Here is an 11854-nt window from a genome sequence, read left to right on the forward strand (position 1 = left end):
CACTGCGAACAGGGCAGCAGACATGGCAGGGCCATGGGGCAGGGCCGCGGCGTTCTATCATGGCCGTCACCCCTGGGCACCTAGGCTCACGCCTTCTACAAAGATGGCCTGCCTGCCCTCTTTCTATGAATTCTGGAACCATCCCGGGCCTCCCGGACCCCCGGGCTCCCTGCCAAAACTGGGCACACGAGATCTCCAGCCGCCGGTCCGGTCTGAAGACAGACAAGCTGGAGTACGCAGAGATTCGTGCAGAGATCGCAACCTGCAATTCCTAGAAGTGGAGCTGCGCGGGAAGCCACCTCCGGATGGTGAACCCCCCCCCCAACAACTAAGACAATATAGATTTAAATTCGTGTTTAAAATGACATGTCTTCGTAACAAAGGTTTCTCTCCTCGTGTATTAATGACTATGTTTATGTGTATGTTTAAAGTTTGGTAAACAGTAGCTTTAAGGCTAAATTCTTACTAGTCAAAGATAAATGAAAAAGGTTTTCAACGTAATTCTCATAAAGATAAAAATTAACTTACATTTAAAGTCTGAGGTAAAAATTAGTTAACAATCAATATATTTCAACTAAGTTGGTCTAAACAAAAGGTTAAATAGACTTGTTGATATGTAAAACACTACCTTCTCTATTAGAAATGGTAGATCGCACAATGGCTATGCTAATTATTCTCATGCCTGAGGTTTCCTCTCCGGCCCACACCTAGGGTGTGTCTCCATCTTGAATGGGTGTAACAAAAGGTTAAAAGACGTTGTTGATATGTAAAAGTCTCAAATTCCTTCTCTATTAAAAACGTTAGATCCTGCAATAGATATGCTAATAACAAGTTTTGTTTCATAGTAAGTAAGTTGCAGCCAGCTGCCTGTGGGACCCTAGGCCGTTCCCCGCCCCCATGCAATTGCCCGTCGAGGCAAGTAGCCCCCCAGAGGCAAGAAAATTTTTTTTTTTCAGATATGGCCCCCTCAGGCCTTCCCTTGGCAACATGCTGGTTTTGGTTATATATGTTTCTGTTCACCCCACACCCTTGATACTATAGTCATTTAGTTAAAAAGAAAAGGGGGAATTGTCGTATGCTTTACATTGGCTTGTTCTAGCCCTCCCCCTCCAAGAGAATTGGATGAGTCCTGTTAATTTCGCGGGCCTGCTTGGCCCCGCCCCAAGGGACCCTGGGAGAGGGTTCCGGAGTCCGAGAGTTCCTGAGTTCCCCAGTGACAGAGTTCCTGAGTTCCGGAGTTCGAGAGTGCGAGGGTGCGAGAGTTTCTGAATTCGAGAGTAAGAGAGAGGGTTCCTGAGTTCGAGAGTGCCAGAGTTCCTGAGTTCCTGAGTTCGAGAGTTTCAGGGTTACAGAGTAAGAGAGAGTTCCAGTGTGCCAGAGTTTCAGAGGGTTCTCAAGTACGAGAGTTCCAGAGTTCCAGAGTTGGAGGGTTCCTGAGTTCCAGAGTAAAAGAAAGAGTGCTTGCGCCGCCGCAAAGAGACAGCAGAGTTCTGTTTGGTGATTAGTTTGTCTTAGTTTGTGAATCGTTGTTCCTGAATAAAGAAATACAGCTGCCCTGCCCAGCCGTTGTCTCCGCGTCTCTGTTCACCACCGTGAAGCTAGCCGGCCGAGGCCAACCTGCCCAGCTAGAGCCTACGAATTTTAACAACAAAGCAGGGTCAGGCAGTGGCGTGCCTGGTTGAGTGCTCACATTACAGTGCGCAAGGACCCAGGTTCAAACCCCTGGCCCCCACTGGCAGGGGAAAAGCCTCATGAGTGGTGAAGAAGGGCTACAAGTCAGGTCTCTCTCTCTCTCTCTCTCTCTCCAATTTCTCTCTGTTTCTATCTAATAATAAATAAAAATATTTTTTTAAAAGGAACTAGGCAAATCAACAGTGCCTATCTCTATTTCTCCATTCTTACGTCGGGAATGCTCAGAAAAACTGGGGGAATTACTTCTTAATCTGTTTCAAGTTACTGGAAAACTCTAATGCAGGAAGTCGGGCCAAGATCTAAGTGAAAAAGGAAATCAAAAGAGATGGCTACATTAAACTAAGATCTTTTATCACCAAAGAAAAGCTACTATGAGCAAGGAGGCACGTCACAGCATATAAAAACAATTCATTTATCTGCAAAGGACTCATAGCCAAACTATGAAAGAACTACAAATCAGTCGGGAGAGAACAACAAATAGTCCTGGAGGTAGTGCCTTGGATAAAGCATTGGACTCTCAAGCATGAGGTCCCGAGTTCAATTCCTGGCAGCACATGTACCAATGTCTGGTTCTTTCTCTTCTCCTATCTTTCTCATTAATAAAATTTGAGAGAGAGACAGACAGACAGACAGACAGAGACAGAGAGAGAAAGGAGAGAGAGAAAGAGAGAGAGAGACAGAGAGAGAGAGAGACACGGAGGGAGAACAACAGGAAAGAGAAATGGATAAGGAAATAAGGGACTTAAGGATTTCACAAAAGGGCATCCAGCCAAAAAAGGAGGAGGAGGGGAAGGAGCAGGAGGAGGAGGAAGAGAAAAGATATTTAGCTTCCATTAGTCACCAGGGAAAAGCTAATTAAAACCACTTTACTCGACCACTGCACACCCACCAGACTGACTAAAATCAAGCCACCTGGCAGGACCAATACAGCATAGATGTGGAGCAACTGAAGGTCTCGTCTATTGCAGGTGGAAAAAATTAGTATTAAAAATTGGTTATTAGGGAGTCAGGCGGTAGTGCAGCAGGTTAAGCGCACATGGTGCAAAGCACAAGGACCGGCGGAAGGATCCTGGTTCGAGCCCCCGGCTCCCCACCTGCAGGGGAGTCGCCTCACAGGCGGTGAAGCAGGTCTGCAGGTGTCTGTCTTTCTCTCCCCCTCTCTGTCTTTCCCTCCTCTCTCCATTTCTCTCTTACTATCCAACAATGACAGCATCAGTAACAACAACTATAATAACTACAACAACAATAAAAAAACAAGGGCAACAAAAGGGAAAATAAATAAGTATAAAAAATTGCTTATTACCTATGCATGTTGAATCCACATGTGCCATCGGACGCACTGTCTACTCAGTGAGTCAGTCTCTCAGAAGTCCGCATTCCTGTGCTCTAGAAGGTGAAGATGCATAAGGCAGCCGTCTTTGGAGACATCAGCATTGTAAACAACCCTCCTGTCCACCAGCCATGAGAGGGCTGAGTGAGTCCTGGTTCATGACATCGGCACAGAAGTGGCAATTAACCAGTGGCAGCTACATGCAGCAAAATGAGAGACTCTCATAGAAAATGTGAAGTCAGAGACGGGAGGCATAACTATTACCCACTGAGTGAGTGGTTCTGCTTTCAACAGTTTCGCAAAGACACAACTCACCTGTGATGATGAAGAGGCTGTTGGCTATCTTTGAGGGAGCAGGGTGAGGAAAGTTGAAGTAGGACCTTCTTCTCCTTCTCCTTTTTTTTTTTCCCTCCAGGGTTATCACTGGGGCTCGGTGCCTACACTACAAATCCACTGCTCCTGGAGGCCATCTTTTTTCCCCATTGTTGTTGTTGCTGTTATTATTATTGTTGTTGCTACTGCTGTTGTTGTTAGATAGGACAGAGAAAAATTGAGAGATGAGGGGAAGACGGAGAGGGGGAGAGAAAGACAGACACCTGCAGACCTGCTTCACTGCTTATGAAGCTTCCCCCCTGCAGGTGGGGAGCCAGGGACTCGAACCGGGATCCTTACACCAGTCCTTGAACTTGGGACTATGTACACTTAACCTGCTGCACTACCGCCCAACTCCTGAAACAGGACCTTCTGAAGGCTGTTTCTTGACCTAGTTAAAGGTGTGTGTATGTGTATGTTGTGACAATCTACACCATTTAATTTGTCCACATTCTTGTGTGGTAGAGTTTTTCAATTAAAAAAGCAAATTAAGAGAGCATAGTGGTTATGCAAAACACTTTCTCAGATGAGGCCTGATATCCCAGGTTCAGTCCCCTGCACCACTATGGGTCAGAGCTGAACATCACTCTGTTAAAAAATGATTAATTAAAAATTGGGCGGATTGGGAGTTGGGCAGTTGCGCAGCGGGTTAAGCGCACATGGCACAAAGCGCAAGGAACAGCATAAGGATCCCGGTTCGAGCCCCTGGCTCCCCACCTGCAGGAGAGTCGCTTCACAGGTGGTGAAGCAGGTCTGCAGGTGTCTGTCTTTCTCTCCCCCTCTCTGTCTTCCCCTCCTCTCTCCATTTCCCTCTGTCCTAGCCAACAACGATGACAACTACAACAATGAGTACAACAATAACACAAGGGCAACAAAAGGGAATAAATTTAAAAAATTTTTTAAAAATTGGGCAGACTTGGTTATTGTCGTTGTTAAAGGATGAAAGCCATGGACAAGTCCCGTTCTGGTCGAGTTAATGAAACAGCTCCCTCTAACACCTTGTCTGTTCATGATGACCATTGGTCAAATGTGTCCTTGCTCATCTTAACCAAAGGCTATGACTGTGGCCATGCCAGGGACATAAGGAGCTTGAAAACACAAACAGAACAGGACCAACTGACTGGAAACATGTCAAATAGTCGTATTATTTAAGGTTAACAGAGAACATAGACAGTCAGTTTATACACGTGTGAATGAAGATGGTGACATCTGTCTTTGGCAAAAGGCAGAAAATGGAAAGAATTTGTCAAAATCTTTTTTTTTTAGGTTTCTTTCCTTTTTTTTTTGATAGGATAGAGAGAAATGGAGAGAGGAAAGGAAGACAGAGATGGGGAGAGAAGGGCAGACACCTGCAGACCTGCTTCACCGCCTATGAAGCGACTCCCCTGCAGGTGGGGAGCCAGGGGCTCGAAATGGGATCCTTATGCCGGTCCTTGCGATTCGCGCCACATGCGCTTAACCCACTGCGCTACTGCCTGACTCCCCAAATTCTTTTTTAAAAAATGTTTTACTCTTATTTATTATTGGATATAGACAGAAGCTGAGAAGGGAGGGGGAGATAGAGAAAAAGACAGAGACACCTACAGCCCTGCTTTCCCACTCATGAAGCTTTCCCCCTGCAGATGGGGACCAGGGGCTTGAACCCAGGTCTGTGCGCACTGTAATATGTGTCCTTAACCAGGTGCACCTCTGCCTGTCCCCCTCAAAATCTTTTTTTTTTTTTTTAACATTTATTTGTTTTCAAGAGAGAAACAGCCATAGAGACAGAAGCCAGCACACTGCTCTGCTCTGAAAGACTGTGTTGCTGGGGATTGAACCTGCAGCCTTGGGGGCCTCAGGCACACAAGTCTGGTGCACTCCCATTGCACAATTTCCCTGACACATTGTCCAGATTCTTTAAAATAGGCCACTAACACATGGAAAGGGCATTATCCCAACAAGTGAACTGACATGCCAGTGACAGATACATAGTATGTCCTGCTAGGCTTTTTTTTTTCTTTTTTTTTTTCAACAAACAAATATTTATTGAGTGCCTGTTTAGAATCCCTCGCCCCCACCACAAAAAATAAGGGGGGGGGGCAGAAAAAGCAAATTCTGAGGGAGAGAAAGGGGCAATTGAGAAGGCCGAGGGAACTGAGGTGACTGGGCTCTACTTAGGCCTCCTCTTCAGCCTCCTCACCGAAATCTTCCTCCTCTTCTGCGGTAGCATCTTGGTACTGCTGGTACTCAGAGACGAGGTCGTTCATGTTGCTCTCAGCCTCAGTGAACTCCATCTCGTCCATACCCTCACCTGTGTACCAGTGGAAGAAGGCCTTCCTGCGGAACATGGCAGTGAACTGCTCTGAGATGCGCTTGAAGAGCTCCTGGATAGCTGTGCTATTGCCGATGAAGGTGACTGCCATCTTGAGACCACGGGGTGGGATGTCACAGACAGCTGTCTTGACATTGTTGGGGATCCATTCCACGAAGTAGCTGCTATTCTTATTCTGCACATTAAGCATCTGCTCATCTACCTCCTTCATGGACATCCGCCCATGGAAGACAGCAGCCACAGTGAGGTAGCGACCATGGTGAGGATCACAGGCAGCCATCATATTCTTGGCATCAAAGACCTGCTGGGTGAGTTCGGGCACCGTGAGAGCCCAATATTGCTGGCTTCCACAGCTGGTGAGGGGGGCAAAGCCAGGCATGAAGAAGTGGAGATGAGGGAAGGGCACCATGTTGACTGCCAGCTTGTGGAGGTCAGCATTGAGCTGGCCAGGGAAGCGGAGGCAGGTGGTAACACCGCTCATGGTGGCTGAGACGAGTTGGTTCAGGTCTCCGTAGGTTGGAGTGGTCAGCTTGAGGGTGCGGAAGCAGATATCATAAAGGGCCTCATTGTCAATACAGTAGGTTTCATCAGTGTTCTCTACTAACTGATGAACAGAGAGGGTGGCATTGTAGGGCTCAACTACAGTGTCAGACACTTTAGGTGAGGGAACCACACTGAAGGTATTCATGATTCTGTCAGGGTACTCTTCTCTGATCTTGCTGATAAGTAGGGTGCCCATTCCAGAGCCTGTGCCCCCACCCAGTGAGTGGGTCAGCTGGTAGCCCTGGAGGCAGTCACAGCTCTCTGCTTCCTTTCGTACCACATCCAGGACAGAGTCGACCAGCTCAGCTCCTTCAGTATAGTGGCCTTTGGCCCAGTTGTTGCATGCCCCAGACTGACCAAAAACAAAGTTGTCTGGTCTGAAGATTTGACCAAAAGGACCTGAGCGAACAGAGTCCATGGTCCCAGGTTCTAGATCCACCAAGATAGCACGAGGAACATATTTGCCACTTGTGGCTTCATTGTAATACACAGAAATGCGGTCCAGCTGCAGGTCGCTGTCCCTGTGGTAGGTGCCGGTAGGATCGATGCCATGCTCATCACTGATCACCTCCCAGAACTTAGCACCGATCTGGTTGCCACACTGACCGGCCTGGATGTGCACGATTTCCCTCATGATTAAAATTTACTTAAAACTTTGTGCTCGCCTCAAGATGTGTAAGGGGCAAGAAAAAAAATTAGTATATATTCTTTCGTTTGTTTTTTTGCCTTGCTGCTGTTAGTCGCCGGCTGGAAAGCTGGGACATGCCCCAGAGGCTGGACTTCTTTTTTCTTTTGTTCTATTTTTATTTTGTTAACCAGAGCACTGCTCAGCTCTGACTTATGGTGGTGTGGGGGATTGAACCTGGAACTCTAAAGCCTCAGGCATGCATCCTTTTTCTTGAGTTTAGAAAGACATTTAAGCTGCTTGATTAGCAGTTAAACATTTTATTTCCCCATGGCCACAATGATGCCCTTTTAAGAGACTCAGTGCTTTGCCTCTTAGAGCAATTCCTTGAGAGAAACTCACTCAGGCTGCCACAGCTCTCCCAGCCCCACAGCCCAGCGCAGGGTGACAAGGTGATTTTCTTTTGAAACTTAGGGACCTGATTCAAAAGGCTTCAAATCCAGCTTCCTTTCCTAGCCCTGACCACCGTTGCCCTGCCTCCTCCTTGGGCAAGTCACCTTGTAAATGACCATCACGCCTCACTGGGCCCCAGCCCCTCCAGCCTGCGGGTATTTGGGACTAGTGGAATCTGGGCCTGATTTTTGTTTGTTTGTTTGTTTGTTTTCTTCTGCGCCACCTCCCGGACCACCTTTTTTTTTTTTTTCTGCCAAAGATCATTTGGATATTTATAACATCACTCATGGGTCATACAAAATCACCAACTTAAAAATTGGCACCTACTTTTCAAATCCCACCTGTGATGGTCTTGGCAGGGCCAGATCAAATGATCTCAAGGACCACATCCAGCACCCATTCCCTACCCCTGCACTAGAGTCTGGGAAGGATGGGTGGGACACTGTCAAAGCTTCGACTGGAAGAGGCCCCCTCCCCCCCCATGCAAGAACACTGATATTTCTAGGGCAAGTGGACTAGGCATGGATGGCCTGAGAATTGGGAGAGAGGGGCAGGAGAGAGCAGCAGTGCCGAACAACAGACACATCAGATCACTGTGTGGGGTGAGTGTGTATGGGGGGTGAGTGGATGGATTAATGATGAATGGAGGAATGACAGATGGGTGGATGGTGGATGGATGGATGGTAGATTATGGATGGATAGATAGATGGATGGATAAGTGGATGGATGATGGCTGGATGGGTGGATGAGTGATGGATGGGTGGGTGATGAATGGATGGATGTGGATGGGTGAATGGATGATGGTGGACGTATATATGATGAGTATATGGATGACGGGTGGATGGATGGATTATGAATGGTTGGAAAGATGGTGGGTGGATGATGGATGATGGATGGATGGATGGATGGATGGATGGACGGATGGACAGATGATGGGTGGATAGATAATGGATGGATAGATGATGGATGGATGGATGAGTCGACAGATAATGGGTGGATAGATAATGGATGGATAGATGATGGATGGATGGATGGATGGATGGATGGATGGATGGATGAGTGGACAGATAATGGGTGGATAGATGATGGATGGATGGATGAGTGGACAGATGATGTGTGGGTAGATAATGGATAGATGATGGATTGATGGATGGATGGATGAGTGGACAGATGATGTGTGGGTAGATGATGGATGGATGGATGAGTGGACAGATGATGGGTGGATAGATGATGGATAGATGATGGATTGATGGATGGATGGATGAGTGGACAGATAATGGGTGGATAGATGATGGATGGATGGATGGATGGATGGATGAGTGGACAGATGATGTGTGGGTAGATAATGGATGGATGGATGAGTGGACAGATGATGGGTGGATAGATAATGGATGGATGAGAGATGGACAGATAGATGGATAGATGGATGGATGGAAGGATCAGTGGACAGATGATAGGTGGATAGATAATGGATGGATAGATGATGGATGGATGGATGGATGAGTGGACAGATGATGGGTGGATAGATAATGGATGGATAGATGATGGATGGATGGATGGATGAGTGGACAGATGATGTGTGGGTAGATAATGGATGGATGGATGAGTGGACAGATGATGGGTGGATAGATAATGGATGGATAGATGATGGATGGATGGATGGATGAGTGGACAGATGATGGGTGGATAGATAATGGATGGATAGATGATGGATGGATGGATGGATGAGTGGACAGATGATGTGTGGGTAGATAATGGATGGATGGATGAGTGGACAGATGATGGGTGGATAGATAATGGATGGATAGATGGATGGATGGATGGATGGATGGATGAGTGGACAGATGATGGGTGGATAGATAATGGATGGATAGATGATGGATGGATGGATGGATGAGTGGATAGGTGATAGGTGGATAATGGATGGATGGAAGGATGGATGGATGAGTGGACAGATGATGCGTGGATAGATAATGGATAGATGAGAGATGGACGAATGGATGGATAGATGGATGGATGGATGGATGAGTGAACAGATGATGGGTGGATAGATAATGGATGGATAGATGATGGATGGATGGATGGATGGATGAGTGGACAGATGATGGGTGGATAGATAATGGATGGGTAGATGATGGATGGATGGATGGATGAATGGACAGATGATGGGTGGATAGATAATGGATGGATAGATGATGGATGGATGGATGGATGGATGGATGAGTGGACAGATGATGGGTGGATAGATAATGGATGGGTAGATGATGGATGGATGAATGGACAGATGATGGGTGGATAGATAATGGATGGGTAGATGATGGATGGATGGATGAGTGGACAGGTGATAGGTGGATAATAGATGGATGGAAGGATGGATGGATGGATGAGTGGACAGATGATGCATGGATAGATAATGATGGATAGATGATGGATGGATGAGTGGATGAGTGGACAGATGATGGATAGAGCTTCCTGCTGAGCTCAGAGCCATGTTAGGAAGCCACATATCAGTTGCTTGGGAATTGACCGGTGGGTGAGGAAGTGGAGTGGACACTGCTCTAGAAACAACTCACCTGTGAAGAGGGGAAGGCCAGCAGGTGATTCTGAGGGAGAAGTGTGGTCAGGAGAAGGCGTTTGTTGTGAGTCAGAAGAGCTTGAGGCTGGTGAGGTGCTGACGGAGAGAAGCCTTAGTTGGGAAGGGACCGCTGAGGATGGAAGTGTCCCCAGTGGAGGGAGGAAGCGAGCTCCAGTGGCCACTCTCCTCACCACCCCTAGGTGGTGCTGCAGGACCACAACCCCGAACCACCCTCAGCCCAGGGCTCCCCCAGAGCCTTTCTGGGGAGCAGAAAGCAAGGGGCTGAAGCGGAATGTCTAGAGCTGGCCTTCTGACACTCCAGAACCTTCTAGAGCCTTCTACGCCAGCCAGCTCAAAAGCACCCGTCAAGTCCTGCCACCAGGTGTCAGAAGGGACACCGTGCTGAGAATTCAAACTTAGGGCTGCCTGTCCGCCCCTCAGAGTCCCGTCCCTGAACCGCCTCCTCCTGGCCACATCACAATGTCCCAGCCTTGTGAAAGAGACTCTCCGTGAATCTGCAGCTCACAGGTGCAAGCAAACAGAAACAGCAAACACAGAAAACCCGCTCCATAGGCTTGGCACACATGGAACATTCTGGTTCACAAAAAAAAAAAGCACAACACTTCTGCCTACACTCCCTCTGCATACTTTCTGTTCTTAGAGGCTGCTTTCACACCCCCTATACAGACAGACACCACCACATCCATGACCCACAGACACGGCACTGCTGGAAAGGACCCCAGAGCTGGCTCCTGGGTGAGGACCTGACTGGCGTGAAAATGACTGAGTAGATGTTCCCCCTCTCCCCACCCCCGCCCCCCCTCGTGGTTGTGCCAGGCGACAGCTCCTTACAACTGGGCCTGTGTTCATGGGACCTGCAGTGGGGTCTGGGGAGGACTCTGTGTCTGTCTTACAAGTCTGACACTTGCCCGTTTGTTGAGAGTGTCTCTCATCTGGTTGCCTGATGGGGGGCGTCCTTTGTGAGGGGGGCTTAGAGCTGGCTGACCTGGGTCACGCCTCTCACACAAGAAGCAGACACTTGTCCCGCAGGCTGCCCGTGAGGGTGTAACTTGCCATCCTTCTGTTGCAGATGGAGGCAGCCAGGCTCAGTGTGACAAGGGAGAGGTCCCCCCCCCCCCCCGATCCCCCACACACTTCCTGAGCTCAGGGCCAGGCTCACTGCTTGGTTGGAACCACAGAGTTTAGGGAGCCTGCTGGGCTAGAGTGGGGGTGCCTCTTCTCGGACGCGTACTCTCTGGGTTGGAAAGATCGCGACCGGAGCCAGCCTGGGCTGCTACTCACTTAGTAACGAGAGAGAGATGACCCAGGAACAGAGCTCGTGGTGGCGAGGTGATTCAGTTCTTCATTGATCAGAGAGCCCAGGCTTTTAAGAGTTGGACCCGACCAAGAAGGATGACAGAGGACCTGGTAGGTGTTGTATTGTTATATGGGAAACTGGGGAATGTTATACATGTACAAACTATTGTATTTACTGTTGAATGTAAAACATTAATTCCCCAATAAAGAAATTTAAAAAAAAAGTTGGACCGGGAAGTGGCAAGTCGGACAATGGAAATAGCTTGACACGGTTTGGAAAGGGGCGGAGAAAGGCAAAAGGGGCTGGGAAAGGTAACTTTCTTAGCAACTGTTGCGAGGGTTTTAACTGGTAGGATTAATAATACCCTGCAGGCAGGGAGGGTCTTGCGGTAGAAAGAAGATAGATCAGAGGAATGGAATGGGTGGGGATCTTTCAGGCAAAACAATGATTATGTAGATAATAAGGGAGCAGGCCATAGTATCAGGAATGCAGGGTGCTTTGGGAGGCAGGGAGTCTGATAAGACGAGGCAAACCTTGGGGGGTCGTGTCCCTCCTTGCTCGACCTCTCAGCAGAGAGAGAGAGACTGAGTACAGGGTGGATGTGCCCCTCAGGTCAAGCCCTGCCAAGCTCAACC

At 48.1% G+C, this 11854-nt stretch overlaps 1 protein-coding gene across 1 annotated transcript; it reads right to left on the bottom strand.

The window, feature by feature from the left end:
* Positions 1 to 5391: 5391 nt before the first annotated feature.
* Positions 5392 to 7040, bottom strand: LOC103119847 (tubulin beta chain-like). Its single transcript, XM_007530173.3, has one exon. The coding sequence runs from the start codon at positions 6880 to 6882 to the stop codon at positions 5548 to 5550; it is 1335 nt and encodes a 444-aa protein (XP_007530235.2). The 5' UTR covers positions 6883 to 7040; the 3' UTR covers positions 5392 to 5547.
* Positions 7041 to 11854: the final 4814 nt, after the last annotated feature.

The sequence above is a fragment of the Erinaceus europaeus genome, chromosome 6, assembly GCF_950295315.1.
Source record: "Erinaceus europaeus chromosome 6, mEriEur2.1, whole genome shotgun sequence".
Taxonomy (NCBI): domain Eukaryota; kingdom Metazoa; phylum Chordata; class Mammalia; order Eulipotyphla; family Erinaceidae; genus Erinaceus; species Erinaceus europaeus.